This window comes from Vulpes lagopus, chromosome 12 (assembly GCF_018345385.1).
Source record: "Vulpes lagopus strain Blue_001 chromosome 12, ASM1834538v1, whole genome shotgun sequence".
In the NCBI taxonomy this organism is placed as follows: Eukaryota; Metazoa; Chordata; class Mammalia; order Carnivora; family Canidae; genus Vulpes; species Vulpes lagopus.
In genome coordinates, this window is record NC_054835.1 from 26,154,291 (window position 1) to 26,175,933 (window position 21,643).

At 45.7% G+C, this 21,643-nt stretch overlaps 2 protein-coding genes across 18 annotated transcripts in view; one reads left to right on the forward strand and one right to left on the reverse strand.

Moving 5' to 3' along the window:
- The window catches only part of BCAS3 (BCAS3 microtubule associated cell migration factor), a 592,235-nt gene that overhangs the window by 521,570 nt on the left and 49,022 nt on the right, over positions 1-21,643 (forward strand). The window lies entirely within an intron of this gene.
- Positions 1-21,643, reverse strand: part of LOC121472671 (proline-rich protein 2-like) — a 108,425-nt gene that overhangs the window by 30,168 nt on the left and 56,614 nt on the right. For 6 of the 12 annotated variants that reach the window (XM_041723958.1, XM_041723965.1, XM_041723957.1 and 3 more), the window contains 2 exons: positions 13,022-13,149; positions 12,756-12,904 (listed from right to left, as the gene is read on the reverse strand). In XM_041723958.1, coding sequence (XP_041579892.1) covers positions 12,756-12,904; positions 13,022-13,149 — 277 coding nt within the window. Of the gene's footprint in view, positions 1-6,172; positions 6,952-10,399; positions 12,589-12,755; positions 12,905-13,021; positions 13,150-21,643 lie in introns of those variants that run through there. The other 6 variants (XR_005982971.1, XR_005982969.1, XM_041723961.1 and 3 more) reach the window with 5 other exon arrangements.

The following is a 21,643-nucleotide window of genomic DNA, read 5'->3' on the forward strand; positions in this document are numbered from 1 at the left end:
GCCTCCCCACTCTATGTTCCCCCTGGTGGGTCCTGGATTCTGACCAGGGCAAATGGCCTATAGTTCCCATGCCCCCTTGCCTCACTCATGCCCCCTTGCCTCACTCATACTGTTCCTTGTGATGTCACCCTACTTACCCCTTCCCCTCACTGCCTCTGCCCAGCCTCCTCCTTCATGCCTCGGGAGGCTCAGGGGTTCCCATGGCCAATATCGTGACTCCAGCTTGCTTGTCCACCTATTTCTCTGTCCACTGAACTTCTTCAGGAGTAGGACTTTTCATCTTATCATCTGTCATCCTCTGGTGCTTAGAATGGCATCTCATACAGAGCTGGTGCTTAGTGAATGTGTGCTGAATGAGAGATGCATTTCAGGGGAAGGCCCAAGATGTCATTCTAGAGCAGCAAAGATAAAGTCATAGAGCTGTATATACTTAGTGTCTAATAAAAGAAAAAAGGAAGGGAGGGAGAGAGGGAGGGAAGGAGGAGGAGAAAATAATAAAGAGGTAACTTCTTCAGGAAAGAAATCCAGGCCCTCTGAATGGTGTGGCCCTCTTCTCTTTGTAGTCAAACACCTGCTCAGGCTTATGTGCCAGCCTGTGTGTGCTGGGCTAGATTCCTCAGGGTAAGATACAGCAATTCCTACTATTTAGGCTTATTAAATTAACAGTTTCAGCTTAAATTATGTTTAGCTGTTTTCCCCTATGGAATTCCTCACGTGTGTGATTGATCTGTGCAAGAAGCCAATTCTAGCCATTGCCGGTCCTTTTGTGAAACTGCTAATGTGTGATCCCAAACTCCTTTTTCACACAGAAACTCATGATAACTCGCTAGAGTTTGGGAGACTCGTGTACAGTTCTGAGATGGATGTAGCATGTATTTTTTTATAATAAATTTATTTTTTATTGGTGTTCAATTTACCAACATACAGAATAACACCCAGTGCTCATCCCGTCAAGTGCCCCCCTCAGTGCCCGTCACCCATTCACCCCCACCCCCTGCCCTTCTCCCCTTCCACCACCCCTAGTTCGTTTCCCAGAGTTAGGAGTCTTCATGTTCTGTCTCCCTTTCTGATATTTCCCAACATTTCTTCTCCCTTCCCTTATATTCCCTTTCACTATTATTTATATTCCCCAAATGAATGAGAACATACACTGTTTGTCCTTCTCTGATTGACTTACTTCACTCAGCATAATACCCTCCAGTTCCATCCACGTTGAAGCAAATGGTGGGTATTTGTCATTTCTAATGGCTGAGTAATATTCCATTGTATACATAGACCACATCTTCTTTATCCGTTCATCTTTCGATGGACACCGAGGCTCCTTCCACAGTTTGGCTATTGTGGACATTGCTGCTATAAACATCGGGGTGCAGGTGTCCTGGCGTTTCATTGCATCTGTATCTTTAGGGTAAATCCCCAACAGTGCAATTGCTGGGTCATAGGGCAGGTCTATTTTTAACTCTTTGAGGAACCTCCACACAGTTTTCCAGAGTGGCTGCACCAGTTCACATTCCCACCAACAGTGTAAGAGGGTTCCCCCTTCTCCGCATCCTCTCCAACATTTGTGGTTTCCTGCCTTTTTAATTTTCCCCATTCTCCCTGGTGTGAGGTGGTATCTCATTGTGGTTTTGATTTGTATTTCCCTGATGGCAAGTGATGCAGAGCATTTTCTCATGTGCTTGTTGGCCATGTCTATGTCTTCCTCTGTGAGATTTCTGTTCATGTCTTTTGCCCATTTCATGATTGGATTGTTTGTTTCTTTGGTGTTGAGTTTAATAAGTTCTTTATAGATCTTGGAAACTAGCCCTTTATCTGATATGTCATTTGCAAATATCTTCTCCCATTCTGTAGGTTGTCTTTTAGTTTTGTTGACTGTATCCTTTGCTGTGCAAAAGCTTCTTATCTTGATGAAGTCCCAATAGTTCATTTTTGCTTTTGTTTCTTTTGCCTTCCTGGATGTATCTTGCAAGAAGTTACTGTGGCTGAGTTCAAAAAGGGTGTTGCCTGTGTTCTCCTCCAGGATTTTGATGGAATCTTCAATAAATGGTGCTGGGAAAGTTGGACATCCACATGCAGAAGAATGAAACTGGACCACTCTCTTTCACCATACACAAAGATAAACTCAAAATGGATGAAAGATCTAAATGTGAGACAAGATTCCATCAAAATCCTAGTGTAGCATGTATTTAAACTGCTTCCCCCTGGTTTATTTTCTTTAAAAATTCAGGTTTCCAAAGAGTAGCATTTTCTCTCTAAATTTAATATATTTATATATGAAATACATTATATTAGATTTAGCTGTTTTCCCCCAGGTATCTGATCAATGTGTGTGTTTATTGCCAAGCTTTTAAGAAGCTTCTGCTCCACATCTTCCTGCCACCCTCAGTAGCCCAGGATGAAGCCAATGGACCAGTGGGAGAAGGGACTTTTCACCAGAGCCCAGCCAGACGTTGTAACATATAGAGCAGGATGTAATAAAACAAAATAAAGGCAACATTGCCTAAATAAATAGATCATATGCTTTTACTCTTTCATTCGTTTTTCTACTGATGGTGCCATTTTCACTAGCAGCAAAAAAGCCTTTCTTAAACACCTGTCTGTCAATGGGCCTGTGCTGAGTGTTAGGCCTGATGAACTAGACAGTTACTGGTGTTGGGGCCGTGGCCCAGGGAGGCACAGTTGCTGGTAGGGTGGAGAGACGGGAACCCTAGCAACTGCCCCATATGGACATCTGGGCTGACAGGGCAGAGACAGCATTAGGGGAAGCTGGCAGTGGGGCCTCAGTAATACATTGAGAATCCAGCAGGACTCTTGAGTGGGGTGGGAGATTTGGAGTGGACAGGGTAGGGCATAGCCTTGTTCCCAGGTAACTGAAGCCAATCAAGGCAGGGCTCCAAAGCACAAACTGGGGGGCTTATCTCTGGGGACAGTACAGAAGCCTCATTATTAGAGCAGAGCTGCAGCATCAGAGGCAGCCAAGTGGTCTGCCCCAGGAGTGGGGGTGGGGCGGTGCTGATATTGAATCTCTTCATCTCCCTCTGCCTACCTGGGGCAGACCATGCAGGAGGACCCAGGTCTGAGGATGGGGAGGGGCCAGGTAGAGCATGCCAGATGCCCCAACGGAGTAAAGGGGCAGCAAGGGTGGTGCCTGTGTCCCAGGATGTGCAGGAAGCAGGGGCCCAGACCTCATCTGTGGCCGGAGCTCTGTCCCGCGCCTGCCTTCTTCCCCTCCACCACCACACCAGGGATCGGGCCCCTGGCTAGAAGGGACTTGAACCACTCCAGAAGGTTGTCCACAACAGCTTCCCTGCAAGGTGGAATCAGTCCTTCCTTCAGAAGTTGACTGTGGCCTGAGGTTAGTGAGACTTTTGCATGTGGTGTTCACCCCTTTTTTTTGGATGTTCACCCCTTTTTTAAGCAGGAGTGGAGATTCCAGAATTAACTGACTCTTCTAAATTGGAGCCTCCCTTGTCAGGCTCCCGGACAGGCAGTGTCCAGTCTCTGCTCCTCGGTGACATCTGAGCAGCCGCTATCTCCTCTCTTCCCCTCCTGGCATATAGCAAAATGTGGTCTTTCTGGAAGCCCACCAGGGCAACCTCGGCCCCTTCCTAGTGGCAGCAGCAGCCACGCCCTAAGTCCCCTCCCCCAAATGGCAGACGTGGCCATTTCTCAGTGTCCTGTAGCACTAACGAGAGATGGACAGCTGAATACCATGGTGAACCACAGGCAGACAGAAGGGTATTGCCCGTATTTCTCCCCACCCTGCGGTGAGGCAGCAGCCCCGTGTGGGGTTTCGGGAGAGCCCTCCCACTCTGAGAACGGGTGCTGTTTCCAGCAGTGTCCACCTGCAAGTTTCTGCTGCTGTTAGCAGTTTCATCTCCCATTATGAGTCCAGCTGGAGTGCCTTTGAAGTTGGTCCCATAATGTTAAATGTTAACTATAATTTTCTTGGCCCTTGCAGGAGAGTGCATTCCTTCTGTCCGTACGATGATAGGCACAGTTATATTGACAGTGTTCTAGCTGACCACCTCAGCAATTGCTTTCTCTCCTAGAGTGACACAGAAAGAGCTTTGTACTGTACATCCTGGAACTTGGGTTAGGACCTGGTTCTGCCGGGTTCGGTCCATGTGACCTTGAGTAGGTCCATTCTCTTCTCTGATCCTCATTTTCCTGCTCTGTGTGATGATGGTTACAGGCTAGCAAGTCCCTGAAGCCCTTCCACCTCTAAGTCTGAGATTCCAAGAATCGGAGAATGCAGTTATCCTAACTCATGCTTCTGCTTTGGCCTTGCCTCCCCACACGGTTCTCCATGTGCATATCTTGGGAGTTACCCGTGACCTGTGAATACTAGTAGTATATAGGGAACCTCGGGTCCTTTTGATCATTTGAATCTGAAATCCTCAGAGAGCTTTTCGTTTTAATAAAAAGGCATAATATTAGCGATATGACACCCCTTACATCAAATTCAATCTTATTAAGGAAACCTTAGAACTCAGACCTACAGTCTGGCCTTATAATCTGAAATTCTGCTGGGATTAATATGAGGAATAATTATATCTATTTATTTATTCCACTGTCAGGACGTTGATGCTAGATTTTCATATTGCCTCTGTCATTGAAGATTATAATTAAATAATATGTCAAATGTATTGATCATTTTCTTATGAATTTGCTTGATATGCTGCAGAAGCCTTTCGTTGTTACAGTATATTACAGGATTAAATTCAAAAGTTAGCCAGTCCATCTAGGTCTGTTTAAGAGATCTTTTCTTTTCTTAATAAACCACAAATTTTTGATGGCCTGTCATTTTGACATTGATTAAAGTAATTTCTTCTTCCCCTCTAGTGCAGTACTGTCTCTCTTTTAGCTTTTTGTCAGACTAAATAGTTGTAATTCCATTAAAGTGAAAAGTAGTATGCATTTTTTAAGGTGGGCCTCAAATGTCTTTTTTTGCATGAACTCCCGAGTTTTCAGAGAACAGCCTATTTTTATACACATTTATTATGAGTTATTTTCCAAAGGAAAAAAATGTATCTTTATGATTTGTCTAGCTTTCAATTCCATTCTTCAGTTGAGGACAGAAGTGGCAAAGAAGCATAGACTTGTTAGCCAACTACTGTGTTTCTGAGAATACTAGAAATGAGACTCAGGGGACACCTGAGTAGCTTCTCCATGGTTGAGCATCCACCTTTGGCTCAGGTCATGATCCCGGGGTCCTGAGATGAGTCCCACATCGGGCTCCCTGCATGGAGCCTGCTTCTCCCTCTACCTATGTCTCTGCCTCTCTATGTCTTTCACGAATAAATAAATAAAATCTTTAAAAAAAAAAAGAGACTTGGTCCAACTTATTAGATGAGATCTAATAGGATGATAAGTAGGCAAGATAGGAATTGAGACGAGAGGTGTTTCTGGATTAGATTCTGAGAACAGGTGTGGCAGTGTAGGTGTGTCCAGAACTGTCCCAGGGTACGGGAGGCCATGGATGGTAACAGTATGAATAGGAAATGAGAGACAGATGGGGAAACCTCTGTAATCCATAAGACACACCTACATCTCTGATATTTACCTATCTAGAATCATCCTGTAATGCTTATTATACTCTTATTATACTAAAGTTGTTCCTTACTTTTAAATCTGAGGCCCTAGATATTAGCTAAGAGAAGGAAAAAAAAAATAAAACCCAAGACATTGTCTATTTTGGTGGGCCAAGGAAAACACTTGGCCATTTTTGTACATCTCTACTTGGTTTCACAGGCCTCAAGAAACAATTAGCAAATAAAATTTAAAAGTCTATAAGAAATAGTGCAGAGCGGGGATCTCTGGGTGGCTCAGTAGTTTAGTGCCTGTCTTCCACCCAGGGTGTGATCCTGGGGTTCCAGGATTGAGTCCCACATCGGGCTCCCTGCATGGAGCCTGTTTCTCCCTCTGCCTATGTTTCTGCCTCTCTCTCTCTGTCTCTCGTGAATATATAAATAAAATCTTTTTTTAAAAAATAGTGCAGAGGAACATAAGGGAAAGAGGGGAAACTGAATGGAAAAAAGATCAGAGAGGGAGACAAACCATGTGAGACTCTTAACTCTAGGAAACAAACAGGATTGCTGGAAGGGAGGGAGGTGGGGGGACGGGGTAACTGGGTGATGGGCATTAAGGAGGGCACGTGATGTGATGAGCACTGGGTGTTATATGCGAATAATGAATTCTGGAACTCTACATCTGAAACTAATGATGTACTATACGTTGGCTAATTGAATTTAAGTTTTTAAAAAGTCTGTGTAATATATTTATGATATCTGCACAGGGAAATTTCAGACATAGTGAACTGAAAAAAAAAGGCGGGGGTAAAATGAGAAAGCAGAATGCACACCTATAACTGATGTTTATTGATCTCTGATTATGTGCTTGGCATTTTAGAGTTTTTCATAGTTTGTCTCTTATAGTCTTTACATTGACTGTACAGTATTTTTCCTGTGTTACAGAGCAGGAAATTTGAGCTGTTACCTGCCCATGGTCTCACAGCTAGTAATCCTAGGCCTTCAAAACCTAAGTTTCCCGTGCTGCTCTTCTATTGTCTTTAGATCATCTCTCTGACATCTCCTTCAGTGAGCCACTAGGATTTTATGATATTTTATGAAGTACGTAAGATGCAAGATCACTTTATGATGAACATCTGCTATATGCCAGTCACTTTATATGCATAATTCCAAATCCTTATGGCAATTCTGCACAAATAGATATTTTCGTCTTCATTTTTCAGACATAGAAACTGAAGCCCAAAGTGGTGAAGCAGATTGCTCCAGGTACAAAGCTAGCACTTGGCAGAGCTGGAACTCTTTGGCTCTAAATTCAAGTTTTTAAAATTCTGTACCAGGCCATCTCTTCCTAGACAGCCACACTTCCACCCAAAAAGTCTTGGGTTGCTCGTTTGTCCTTGGGACTCAGAGCCAGGGGACACTGTGAAGGAAAACATTGGACTGTAAGTTCTTTTTTTGTCCCAGTTCTCCCTTCCTTTTCGTAAGTCACAAAACCTTTACCTGATTTAGTGGCAGGACCCAGAGTATAATTAGACTTCTTCTAATATTTGCTTTGGGTGTTTCCTATGTTTTCTTAATAGGCAGAGAGGATTTCTTTAATCTGCCTGAAACATGTGTAATAAACTCTTCAGTCATAATGATAATAGATCACATATGTATAATACTTTAACATTTATGGAAGGCTGTCACATACATGATCTCTGATGATCCTTAAGGCATGCTGTGATATAGGCAGGAATTATTACTATTAGATCATTTTACGGATTTCTTTTTTAAAAGAGGCCCAGAGAATTTAATACTTTCCCATATCAATTGAGATTAGAACTCATGTCTTCTGAACCCTTAATCTTGTGTCTTTTGGCCTCCTATCATTTTTCCCAAAACACAACTAAAAATGTGGCATCTGCAGTTTCCATTTCTCTGTTCACTTGTTTAAGAAGGCTGCAGTGTCCTTCTCGCATCCAGTACTCTGGATAGATGTGGTATGAAACTAAATGGCCACGTTTCACTCACCCAGAGGAAGACAGAGCAGGAACAAAAGAGGAAACACTGGTATATTTGACCAAGAGATATTCACAACCCTTCTCCCCCACCCTCCTCTCCCTGTATCCATTCATCCTCTGTCTTTTGGGGGAGCTCATGACCCCCATTTTCAAACAGCTTGGTTGCGGTTCTGAGCCAGGAGGAAGCATGTGAGCAAAATCAGTGGTCATAAGTGACTGAGGACCTCCCAGCAAAAGGCCATTGGGTCTAGGGTCCAGGCTCAGGCTCAGGCTCAGGCCAGGAAGCCCTTTCCTCCTGGGGCCATCTGGGTAGCCCTGCAGACCAGTAGGCTCCCTGTGCTTTCAGAAAACCTTGCCCGGACTGTCATTAGGTTGATGTTTGGGCCTTGTCATCTGTACTTCTTCACACTGGAGCAAGCTCTCAGAGGACAACCAGCAGATTGTTCCTGTGGCTACTCTACGCTATGAGAATCAACCTGGCCAAGTGTTCTTCATTCTGGCTCAGGCCTTGGCTGGAAGAGAAGAAGAGTAGCAAGAACCCCTAGAGGGCTGGGTTTTTATTGCTGCAGTCTGTATAACCTTAGGCACATTATTTGATTTCTCTGAGCTTCAGCTGAGTTTCCTCATCAGCAAAATATGGCTAATAACACCGATTCCCACTTATTTCCTTGGGTCATTTATTATGAGGCAAGAATGAGCTCATGTATAAAGGCACTGTGCTCATTCTAAAGCCCACTCAAATGCAAGGGACTCACTCTGAGGGAAGGTGCTAGTCTCTGAAAGATTGTGTTTTAGGGGAGCTGCCAAACTGAGCAGTTTTTAAGAACACAAAGAATTCTTTCCTCTCATCACTCTTGGTGAGGATCAGCACAGCCTACTGGGATTACACCCATCCCTCCAAGCCTTCCACCATCCTCTTAGGAATGAGGTTGTAATTCAGCCATAATTTGGCTGGGACATTTCCCCAGGCCTGAGGCTTGGCCAAGAATATGGCCTCACTATGCCTCCCACTCTGCTTTCCTTTCTTCTCCCTCTCTCCAGCCTCCACTTCATTTCAAACAAGTGAGTTGTGTTGGTTATTTTTCTAGAGAGGTTCCCCCCCACTTTCTCTCTTTCTCTCTCTCTCCCCACCCCACCCCCGCTTTTTTTTTTTTTTTTTTTTTTTGTCCTTGACCATAAAGAACTCCCAGTTACTCCAAGCTGAAAATAAAATTTGGCCAGAAGTAAGCTGAGAGTATAGTCTCATTATTGGTGTTGATATTTTTAAGTCTCTCTTAAAAAAAAAAAAAAAGGTTCTGGGAGAAAGGGGGGATTTGTCATGGAATGAATATCTGTTTGAGTACCCTAGAGTGAGGACTTTACATCTTTTCCTGAAAACAAGGCGCCTTCCTTCTTTTCAGGGAGAGTTGTGGCTATTTTGATGCCTTTTGAAAGCACCACAATTAATTTGATTGAGCTGCTAAGCAGTTGATTTTAAAAAAAGAAAAAGAAGAAAAAGGATAATAGTCACATGGACTTAGCATCACATGGGGAAATTTGCTGTAAGCCAGCGGTCTTTTAGACAGCTGATGACCACGGGCCAGATTGTTCATTTCACAAAAGGGAGTCTTTTAAAGATGAGAAGACTTTTGTCTAGAGCCTAAACTTCCCCAGGGGAAAGGAATCATTTATAACCCATTCTGATTATTTTTTTCCTCCTAAACCTCACTGGCTGATATGAATATATGTGGAACACTCAGCCACAACATGGAAATAAGTAATGCAGTAAGAGATCGGCTAACAGGAGTTCTAGCTCTGGGTTCCGGGCTCTGCTATGACATCCCTGTGAAAGCTGTGGAGTCACTGGAGTGGCCTAAAGCTGCCTTGGGTTTTCTGCTCTGTAAAATGAAGCAATAAAATGAATCCTTCCTACCTTGGAGGATTGGTTTGGAAGAGAAAAATAACTGATAATGTAAAAAGGGGCTTTAAGAAATAGCTTAGATGTTCTCAAAATTATAAACTTGAGGGTGTGCAGAGGAGATGAATCTGGGGAGAGTATTGGTGACCAAGGTCCCCAGTTCCTTCCTCCATATGGCATCTCGGTCAAAAGGTGGGTCTGTGTTTCCTTAGTAGACTCCACTTCCCTCCGAGGATTCAGAGGCTATTCATCACTGAGGTGTCCAGTCCCCAGGAAGCAGGCAGCCCATCTGCTGTGCTCCACTGCTTGTAAGCTATCCAGCAGAAGCAGGCGGCCCTCACTTATCCTTTGGCCCCTTGGTCCCTCTGTGGGTTTGTTGGCCCTTTCTTTCTGCTTTTTCCCTACCTTTTCCCTTCTCATTTGCACATTCCTCCCAGAGAAAAATGGTAACTCACCATCAAAGCTTGGTTGGGAGACAAGACTAGAACTGTGAGTGTCTGCAAAGTGTTTGGGGGTCTTTTCATCATGTACACCTTAGTTTTCAACTGGAATCCTCACACTTCTTCAGCGAGGGCCTCCTTCCTCTATGTTCCCAGGGAACCCTGCATACACCTCTGCTGGAGCACTTAGCACACCAGGGCATCCTGTGGTCCTCTCTTGCAATGGGCTGACGACCTCTCCTTTCTGCATCTGCATATCCCTAGGACCTGACGCATGCCAGCCCTCAATAAATGTTCAGTAAATGAATGAATGAATGAATGAATGAATGAATGAATGAGAAATGAAAAGGATCTAGAATACTTCCAGCCCAACCTCCTTCTGTGTACATATGATGTAAACCAAAGCCCACAGTTGCTGTGTGTATTGATCAGACAGAGAAAACTAGAACTGGGATTAAATATTTTTATTTAAATATATATTTAGGGGCACCTGGGTGGCTCAGTCAGTTAGGTGTCTGACTCTTGGTTTTAGCTTAGGTCATGATCCCAGGGTTGTGGGATGGAGTGCCGTATTGGACTCCATGATGGTGTGGAGCCTGCTTAGGATTCTCTGTCTCCTTCTGTCTCTCAGCCCCACTATCTCCCTCTTTCTCTCTCAAATAAATAAATAAAATCTTTAACAAAAAATAAAATATATATTTAAATAATCTCAATTCTAGTATATCCTGACTCTAGTATATCTGTAGATACAGTAGAAGTATGAGGAGCCTGGAAATGAAAGCAGTATCAGATAGTCAGGTCAGAGCTGGGCTTGGAGTCAGCAGCCTGGCTGCCAACCGTGCTAGTGACCAATTATATGGCCTTGGCTAAGTCTTTTCCTTCCCCTCATCTCATTTTCCTGGTTTTTAAAATAAGGGTGTAGTTTAGATGATCTCTAAAGTCTCTCTGTAGTTAAAAGTCTAATGTTCTAAGAATGGCATAAGTTTTTAGAAGTTTGAGCTTGTTGAGAAAAAACAAAACACATTAAAAAATAAGTTCTATTGCAAAAGAGGTCTTTTGTTAAAAATTCTTATCTTAAGGGCACATGGGTGGCTTGGTCAGTTGAGTATCCAACTCTTGGTTTCAGCTCGGGTCATGATTTTGGGGTCGTGGGATCGAGCCCCACTCCAGGCTCTGTGCTCAGCAGTGTCTGCTTAGGGCTCTCTCTCTCCCTCTCCCTCTGCCCCTCCCCTCTGTTCTCTCAAATAAACAAATCCTTTAAAAAAAAAAAGTCTTATCTTAAAGCCCCTTTCCACTAGGGCACCTTGTCCCCTCTCCCTCTAGGCACTTTGCCTATGCCTTAGAAGTACCCATCACAGCTGAGTTATTGGTTGGAGGCTCTTGAATGTTCAACTCTGTCTCCATGGACCACAGTACAAGCCATAGGCCCAGCACAGTCACGTCCAGGGCGTGAAAGAATTCTGGTTTCTGGGCCAAATAGAGACCATGGTAAGGAACTCTCGGCCATACAGACAGCGCCCTGACCTTTTCACGTCTGTGGGGGCTGACTCTCAGCCTCCGCCCAGCCTCACATGCACTCAGGCAACCTCACCCTGCTCTGCTCTGCCTGGTTCTCAGGCCTCACAGGGGTGGGAAGGGTGACCCTCTGCTCTGGGCACCGGGCACTACCCAGAGGGTGGTGAGCCATTCCTGGGAAGACCCATGCTGGCTCTCCCCAAGGACTTTGTAGAGCAGCAGGGCTACACACCAGTTCATTCTTGGTCAGTGGCAGGCACATTTCACACTAAATTCCACCCTGTGGGGCTGTGTCTAATTGGACAAATTTGAACAGCAGGCAGCATAGCCACTGCAGCAAGGAACATTGATATATGGCCCAGGCAAGGGACTAAAATCTTAAAGTGACAGGGGTTCTTTTTCAAAAAATGACTGGCTGGATTCCAGGAGTAACAGGCTTGACCAGCAAGAAAGAGATGGGTCAACTCTACAAAGCAGGGGCTCTTTTAGGAAGTGCTTTTGAAAAGAGTGTCTCCATTTCTCCTGATATCTTTGGCAGGATAAACAGTAGAGGGTGGTCCCTAGGGACTGTCATGTGGGAACCAGTCATGCCTCTCCCACCAAAAAACTCATAGCATCTGATTAAATCTGGTAAAATATAGAGCAAGGAAACTCTGACAGAAAAAAACTGAAAAATCATGTTGTCATATATTACCAAGAACCCTCCATTCATTAGTTCGACATCCATCAAATATCTCTGAAATGCTACTATGTGTACTATCAAATGCACTAAGCATGGACACAGTGGAGTTTGTGAAGTCTGTGGTCCAGGGAAGAAAAAAGACACAAATCAAATAAGTAATTGTAATTATAAATTACAAGTAAAAGTAATTACAAATCACTAGTAAACGTAATTATAAATTGTGTGAAGTGTCATAGAGGAGAGGTTCCACGTGGTCTGAGAGCAGATAAAAGCAAGTTTCACTGCGGAAGTCACATTTCAACTAAGCCCTAAGGGAGGAGCTAAGTCAGCAAAGGATGCAGGAGTGAGGAAGGTGAGGAGCGTGGTGTCCAGAGGGGAGAACAGCATGGGGCTGGGCTGTGGGGCCTTGCTGTTCACATGAAGGATCTCAGTCTTTTCCTAAAAGATGGGAAGTATGTTTACAGCAGAGAGTAGTAGGATCCTATTTGAGTTCCGGAAAGATCATTCTGGAAGCAGGCTGCTGTCCAATAGGAAGTGATGGTATGGATTAGGCTGGGATCGATAATAGCAGCGGACAGATGCAGATGATATTTAGGAAGTACAGCCATCAGGACTTTGCGATGGCATCAGTATGGGAGGGTGGGAGAGGAGGGGATGGTAGGGGTGCCCCCCAGGTTTCTGACTTACTTTGCCCTTTTTGCTTCATTCAGTGAAGGTTGCCAGTCATGTGGAGGAGGTGACTCAGGCCTGTTGAGTTTCCACGAAGATGCCAAGATGTTGACTCCATAGCCATTGAGTTGGATCTGTAGGTCTTCATGTTTGGGGTGGGCATGTCCCTGGAGAAGGACAGAGCGGATGATGGTAAACTGATGGATAGATATCTTCTCTCCCTCTAGGCACCCCAAAATGTATTTGGAGAGGCAATGGGACTGCAGAGTCAAGGAGATACTTACAAATGAGTATAGTAAATGTTGGGGAAGCACGACGAGCATGTGTTCGGAGTTGGGTGACCACCAGGGGGGGGGGGGGCGGTGTGTGGAGGGGGCAGGCACAAAGCGAGGCAGAACTGCCTGAGGAGCTCCTGCAGAAGTGACAGTTCACAGCAGGTTAGCTGTGGGCACTGACTTTATTTGAAGTTTGCAGCGCTTGTTCAGACACTGGCGCCGGGAACGTGGCAAGCCCCATTGGCTTGTTTTCGCTCTAGGACATCCTGTTCCATGCTTGAGTTTCCGACAGGGTCTGAACACTAGAGCTTCGGAAGCGTCCTTAGGAGGGAGGGAGGGTTGGAAAGCAGCCAGATGCCCCCTTCCTTTCTTCTAGAGTACGCGTCCTGCCCACCTTGGCAGAAAGGAAAAGTCCAAATGATGTAACCCTCCTTACAGCCCACCCCTAGGAGTTAGGGAAGGTGAAAGGGGAATGCTTGTCAAGAAGACCATGAACAAAGGACACATGTCTGTCATTTCCATCTGCTATGGCTAATCGGTGTGCTCAATGCAGAACAGGTGCACAGCTTGTACTTGCTGGCCTAAAGTGAGTCCCCTTGCAAACCCTCAGCTCACCGTCGGTCCTGACAAGACCTCTATCTGCCTGTAATTGAACCTGTGATGGCTTTGGGTGGTGTACTTTTTTGGTTTATACCAAACTGGCTTTTTCCATGTATCATCCTATGCTGACCTGTCTCTTTTGCACGTCGGACTAATCTTCTCCATATGTGTCCCTGGTTTGGCATGTACATCCCGACCTCCTGTGAGTAGGGTGAGGCTGCCTCAAACAAGTTCAGAGAGTTCTTCCCAGCCCGCCAGGCTCTGGAGCTAGGCCGTTGGATGGCTCTCTGAAGAGCGTAGCCCCCTTTAGGCCTTTGAGACACCCACGTGGGCTGCTTTTTGGAGTTCAGTGGGGCATGAGAAGATGGCATTCTTTGAACAACTACTGCCTGGTGACCCACCTGGAACAGAGTCTTACTGGGACAATGGACCTAAGACATGTCCAGCCTTAGCCAAGAGGCACGTGATTCTTAGTTAGAGAGTGCTCTAGGCCTTGAACTTCTTGCTCTGACTTCCAGCATCCTCTCCTCCCCTCCTTTCTTTTCTTTATTTTAAAGATTTTATTTATTTATTCATGAGAGACACAGAGAGAGAGAGAGAGAGAGAATGAGAGAGAGAGAGAGAGAGAGAGAGAGGCAAAGACATATGCAGAGAAAGAAGCAGGCTCCATGCAGGGAGCCTGATGTGGGACTCGATCCCAGGACTCCAGGATCAAGCCCTGGGCCAGAGGCAGGCGCTAAATCACTGAGCCACCCAGGGGCCCCCTCCTCCCCTCCTTTCACCATGCTAGAGATGAGCTTTCTTCCCCAGCAGGATGGAGCCCTTGCTCACCGTGTTTGCGAGAGCAAATAAATTGATCGATGGAGTTTATGGCTATAGATTGAAAGGAGGGAGAATAACCCCACAGCAGAAAAAGAAACCTCATGCAAAGAGTATGTTATAATTTTACAAAGTTTTTTCAAATTCATTCATCCTCACAACCACCCCATGAAGTAGGAATTATTCTCCCCAAGGCTCAGAGAAGGCGTGTTGCAACTTAGAGGCAGAGAGAGCACCAGGGCTGCATCCTGGCTTCCTGATTCCATACTCCGTGCCCTTTCTAAAACACTGCACTCCCCAAACTCCTATCCCTGCAGCCCCACATCTTGTCTAGAGAAAACCCCATCAGGGAGCTTTCTCAGGCTCTTCCTGGTTCCCCGGTGCCACCTCACACCTGTCTCTGGACCTTGGGGCACGGGTTGGGGACAGCCTGTGGAAGCCTAGGAATAAAATCTCTGTGAGGGGTACAGGGGCAGCCAGGGCATGGGGCTTGGGGGGGGGGGCACCAGCCCCTCAGACTCTGTTGGTCACTGCTGCTGTGGCTGCTGCTCTTGGCAAAGCTCTATCTTCAGAGGGGTTTATGTCCGACCACTAATCTCTACCTGTTATCTTCAGAAGGTACCAGTTCCCATCAGGTAATAGTTGACCCTGACCTCAAGCCAGGCCCAGGATAAAAATGGAGGCATTTTGTGAGACAGATGGGCATCTGCCTCCTTGTCACCAGCAGCCTACCTTCCTCTCGGCCCACTCCCTGTCACCCCCAGCCCTGGCCAGTCCCGCGCATACTGTGCAGGTATGCCAGCCCTTCCTTCCTCCTGAGCTTTTGTCCATGAGACGAACTATACAGCTTTGTTCAGTTCCTAAACCTTTCTGGTCCTTTATCTCCCTGATTGAGAGATGAGGACAGAATGCATGTATACGTGCATTCATTCATTCATTCATTCATTTATAGTAACCCAATATATGATTTGATGAGCCCCCAAGATGCAGATTATAGGACCCCAGGCACTAGAGATTCAGAAAGATAATCAGATACAATCTCTCTGCCCCCCAGATGTTCAGAATCTAGCAGGGCAGACAGATGTATAAACAGATGATCATGGTACAATAAATAGGAGCATTAACAAAGTGCTTCTCAGCTTCTGTGAAAGCTATCTGCATTGAAGACTGTTGAGGCAAAGAGAATATGGGGATCATGGGGATCATTCCTTAGAAGTCACAGAAAAGCATGTGGGAGACACAGGTGAGCTAGATGACTTAGGGCAAGTAATGTGATATCCCTGAGCCTCAGTTTCCTTATCTATAAAATGGGATGATAAAGCCTATCTTACAGAGTTTTATTGTAAGGATAATGTAGAATGTATTCAAGCATCGAGCCAATGCCTTATACATAACAGGTTATAGAGAGCAAAGGTGCCACAAAGAATATAGAATTGTAATTTTTGAAAACTAAGTGTCATAGGGACAACTCATAACAGCAAGTAGTAAGTGCCCAGTAAATGCCTGACCCATGTATGGGACTTAGCACCAATTCCCGAGGCTGAAACCTCTACTGCACTCTTGGCTTCCTGAGTGGAAGTTGGTGTCTGGTAGAAAGAACCAGAGCCTGCATCCAGTGCAAGAGCTCACTGAAGAATAAAGCTCTAGGGGCACTTGGGTGTCTCAGTGGTTAAGCATCTGCCTTTGGCTCAGGTCATGATCCTGGGGTCCTGGGATCAAGTTCTGCATCAGGCTCACTGCAGGGAACCTGTTTCTCCCTTTGCCTGTGTCTCTGCCTCTTTCTGTCTCTCATGAGTAAATAAATAAAATCTTTAAAAAAAAAAAAAAAGACTAAAGCTAGAGGGGTGCCTCACAGTTTAGTTGGTAGAGCACGCAGCTCTTGATCTCAGGGTCATGAGTTCGAGCCCCATATTGGATGTAGAGATTACTAAAAAATAATTAATTAAAAAAAAAAGACAGGGGATCCCTGGGTGGCGCAGCGGTTTGGCGCCTGCCTTTGGCCCAGGGCGTGATCCTGGAGACCCGGGATCGAATCCCATGTCAGGCTCCCAGTGCATGGAGCCTGCTTCTCCCTCTGCCTGTGTCTCTGCCTCTCTCTCTCTGTGTGTGTGACTATCATAAATAAATAAAAAAAAAAAAAATTTAAAAAAAAAAAGACAGTAAAAGAATGAAACTTGAATGACCCCAGCACTGTCATAGAATTGGCCAAAGATAGCCCTTGGTGGGGTGGCTATTTACCAGGCAAGTCCAGGGGGTGGCTCAGCGGTTTAGAGCCGCCTTCAGCCCAGGGCCTGACCCTGGAGACCCCGCCGGGTCGAGTCCCACGTCAGGCTCCCTGCATGGAGCCTGCTTCTCCCTCTGCCTGTCTCTTCCTCTCTCTCTCTCTCTCTCTCTCTCTCTCTCTCTCTCTCTCTCGTAAATAAATAAAATCTTTAAAAAAAAAAAAAAAAAGAACAGGCCACGGAGTTCCTCCTCAGACTCATCGCTGCTGTCTTGTATGTGTATATTATTTTCAGCTGGTTCCTTTTTCTCACCAAGTCAGTATAGGCAAACCTCCCTTTGGGAGGTCCCCTTTTCCTGTGTATGCTCTGTAAATTCAGAGCAGCAAATTCCTCCCAGAGGTGGAGAGGGGCACATTCCCTTTTGGCCTAGCATGCTGAGTCCTGCTGTCCACGGCTGATTGACAGTATGCCCTCCGTCAAGGCACCTGATTTTTTGGAAATACCTCTTCTCTTGCTGTTACCCAAAACAGCTATTCTTGCCCTACATCCATAGTAAGAAATAAACCGAGTAGGCTTTGGTAGCCTTTGCCAGGCGTTTGACAGGTGTTTTCTTTAGTGGCTTCTCTGAATCCCACACAATGAGAAATGCAAAGATGCAAGGTGTAGGGACCATCTGAATAGCCGCGTAACTTTTGCTAATTAATACTGACACAGTGAAGGAAGTCGAATTAAATGACTCTTTGCCTTCTAGGTCTGTGTCCTTGCCTAGAAAATGGGGGGATAGAATAATACCTGATAAAGCTCTTGTTAAGGTTAAACCATGTACCTAGACAAGCATCCTTGCCCAGTCTAGGTTCTCAGTACTTGGTAGTCCTCACTCATTTGCCCCCTCAGCTACCACATAGTTACTGGGGCCTCCTGTGGATGAGACCCTGAAGTGGGCCCTGGGATGCCACAATAAGAAGCCCCAGCAGACAGGAAGCTCTTGGCCCAGTCTGTGAGGGAAAACAGACATTAAACAAATAATTGCATTGAGAATTCATGGCCCTTCATAGTGACTGGGAAAAGGAGAGGAAAAAAATCAACTTTTGGGCTGTTTTTTTGTTTGTTTGTTTGTTTGTTTGTTTTTTCTCAGAAGCCCACTAACTCCAGTCTGGCCAGAGTGGGGAGACTCCGGAGACTCCGGCTAGAGAGGGGGCACTTGAGAGGTCACCACCAGGCCTGGCAGCTGTGGCAGCCCGCCAGATTGACAACGGTCCTCAGACCCCACTCCAGGGGGCCTCCTCCCCTTGCTCTGCTCAGAGGCAGGGCTTGTCAACGTTCCTGATTCAAGTGAAGCTCCAGAGGCCCTGCCCCAACGGTGCTGCTCTGGATCAAGGCCTTTCTAAACTCCCAGCTCCCTGGTTTGCAAAGCAAACTTCAGCCTTGTACTATTTACCTTGGCAAGTCCAGGACCAGATTGATGATCTGTAAAGTGGATTTGTTATTTGGCTGTTTGCTTTGGCAGCTCTTGAAAGTGCTTTGCTGATTACAGTCCCAGATGTCATTGCATACATTACCCTGCTCTATAACGGGGCTTTGAACACTTTAATTTGAACTACAAATACTATTAAGCTTTTTGCACCTCTTCTGCCTTTGGTTCTTGGATATTAAATATCAGAACAGACAGCCTGCATTTCCTCAGGCTTCTTTCCCATTGTCTTTGTCAGCCTCCTCCCATAGAGAGCTTCCAGCTCCCATTCTCTGTAGGTCTTTCTAGAAATTTTACCCACCTATGCCCCCCCCCCACACACACACACAGCTTCCCTGGCAGCAGCCTTGCCAATTTTTCCCTAACGGATAATCTGGCTTTTGAGTTTGGAAGTACACCGTGTGTGTTCCAAGTCTGGCTTCCCCACACTCCCAGGCCTGAGTACTTTGTACTAAAACTCTGTTTCACTCACCCACAAGAAGTTTTCCTCTTTGTTTGTTTTAATGTTGCTCATAGCATTCTTTTGGGGAAGGTAGTTTTGGGGCATGAATACGTCACATCATTTTGCCCACAGTGGACAGGGGTCTCATGAAAAAGGCCCAGGGTCACAGAGAAAAGGCAGCAGCAGAACCAAAAATAACTATACTTTCCTAATTCAAAGCTCAACTCAGGCTCCCTTTCTCACACTGTGTTTAAAACCACCTCACCAGGATGGAGTAGGGAGGAGAGGGGTGGCCGTGTCTTTAAGTAGGGGCAGTCACTGGTTCATATATCTTTGGAGGTTATTGGTAGAGAGTGCGGTGTTCCTGGCTAATGGTGGGGTATATGACTCCGTGTTCTCCAAGGTAATTGCTTCTTCCTGTTGTAAATAAACCATTAGCCAGGTCCTAGCCTCAGGAAGCAATTTAAGGCCCAAGGGAGGTAGCCAAAGAAGTCAGCTTGCGGCCTCCTGGATGGGAGGCTCAGCCTTACCCAGTCCCCTCAGCCCCAGGTCTTCCCCCTGGAGCAAGAAAAAGCTCCCATCACCATCCTGCCAAGTTCCTGACAGGCTTCCCTTGGCCTCTGATTTGCGAAACTCCGTGTGAACTGCCTCTGGTTTTGTTACTCTCCAAAGAAAATCACTATTTCTAGTCCACCTAAACTGAATACCAGAGGAACTTTTTTTTGGGGGGGGGTTCCTTTTTCTCATTTTCTCTCCTTCCCTCAAGGTCATTTTCTATCCATTCCCTCTCCTCAGGCTTTAAATATCTACAGGGTTCTTAGCTGAAGTCTTTCAGCATTTCACAGGGCTTTAGAGATGAAAGAAGTCTTCCTAGTATCAACAATTGCTGGAATACATGTGTATTTCTGTTCATTCTTATGCAACCCTGCAAGGGAGATCCCTCCATCCCCATTTTATAATTGAGGAAACCATAGGCTTAGCGAGTGCCTTGTTCCATGTAGCACCTCTGTAGCAAATTAAAAATGAAGCAGCCAGATTTGTGTGACTCCAAAGCATGCACTCTCTGCTGGGTGGCCTCCCCCTGCTGTTTCTCTTCTGTCCCTCCTATGGAAGGTCCAAGTTCTAACTTAGAACTAACAGCATCCTTTCTATGTTGTAAGCACCTCAAAGGTAGGTTAAATGTCACGCTTAATTTTGTTTCCTGGTGACTAGTACCGGACCTGGCTTGTCTTAGGCGCCCAATAAATACTTGTGGGCTGAATAACCATAAGTCCACTGAAGTGGTTCTGCTTTTAAGCAACCGTGGCTTCCCTGTGGCCAGTCTCTACATAGAGGGGGGAGGGATTTCCACTTTGAAATATTTCAGTTGAAGAAGTTTAATTCACGTCGTGAGTTTGCTTTAGGAATAGAGATTACTGCAGTATTTTTGGCCACCAGTCTCAAATTTTCCTAAACCTTTACTATAATAAGCAAATTGAGCAGATTAGGGACATACTTAACTGCCAAATGGTGTCCTGAACTGTGTAAAGTCACCCAGGGTGGCTCCCCCACCCCCTTATAAAAGATTGTGTGGGTTCTGTGAACTTCTCTGCTTTTTTTAGCTCTTCCTGTTTTATTGTGTTTGAAGTATCTTTGTGGTGACCTGTTGGGATAGGGTTCTTCCATATGGAAGTATTTCTTTAACTTTTTAATCATTTCTTTTGGGAAGTGGAGGGTTAGGGGTAGCAGATGTTTTTCTGGCATTGTTTGCTGAGTGGAGGTAGGGGCTTTTGGAGCTGTTGAGTCAGGCTAAACCCCCGCCTGAAAGGAGAAGGCCCGTTGGGCGCTGGGAGGCAGCCGCACCACTGAATCTGGCAAACCAGCCCCTGTGGGAGTAGATCCTTCTGCCCTCGCCCTGACTAATGCCTTTCCCATTTCCCAGGAAGAACACATTTTCCCTTGTGACATTGAGAAAAGTTATTTATTTTTTTCAGCGTCCCAAGGCAAATCCTTATCAGTCCTCAAATGGGAAGGCTGTCTGGTGCCCTTACCAAAAAAGAAAGGAAAAATAACAAATTAAATGAACCCTCACTTCTCTCCTTCGTGGCAGTCACGTCCCGCTTCATATTCTTTCTCAGTGAGCCAGAGTTTAACATCTTGGTTTAAAAAAAAGAAATCACAAAAAGCCATCGGGTTCTCCTATTTTCTCATGTTCTTTTGGACTGTTAGTCGATATATTCGAGAGGCAACATGTGACCTCCTAGGAAGCTTGTTCTGTGGAGCCTGCAGAAGCTGATAATTGGCAGTCGTGTTTTATAGCTGGCAGTTGTTTTAGGTCCCCAACGCCAGTACCCACTTCTCCTGCATCCCTGGATTACACTTCAAAAGCCAGGGAAGAAAAGCTTTTGGTTCAGGGAGTAGATGCCCTGGGCACCAGCCCACTTGAGACCCGGGCAACAAGGATAGGCAGGGAGACAGGGAAGGAGGGACCCGAAGGAGCACAAACTAGGACTCCCCCAGCCACTCTCATCCTTGGCCTGACCAAGCCTTTGCTTGTAAACTTGGAGTCTCAACAGTTACAGGCTTTTGACATGTGTAAGAGTCAGCAAGAGAGACTAGGAGCTAGAAAGAGGGGAGGAAACTGGGTGCCTGTGGCACCCTGGAAGCCAGGTGACTCAGTTTGCTGAGAGGTCAGGTCAGATGACTGAGAAACGGCCAAGGGATTTAGTGATAGGGAAGGCATTAACTTTGGATGGGCAGTTTCAGCAGAGAGGTGGGGCAACACCACGATTGGGTTCAAAGAGGAAGGAAACTGTAGACAGCAAACCCAGACATCTCTTTCAAGGAATTTTAAGGGAAAGAGAGAAATGGGACGGTAGCGAGAGAAGGAAGTGGGGTCAAGACATTCTTTCTTTTAATAGAGGAAATACGGGCATAATGATGACAAGAGGAGATGGGGTCTAGCACATGGGTGGACGGATTGGCCTTGGTGGGGGGGAGAGAGCATATGTACCCTGATGCAGGTGGATGGGTTGGTACAGCGCTAGGACTTTATTTCTTTTAAAAATATTTTATTTATTTATTTATTTGAGAGAGAG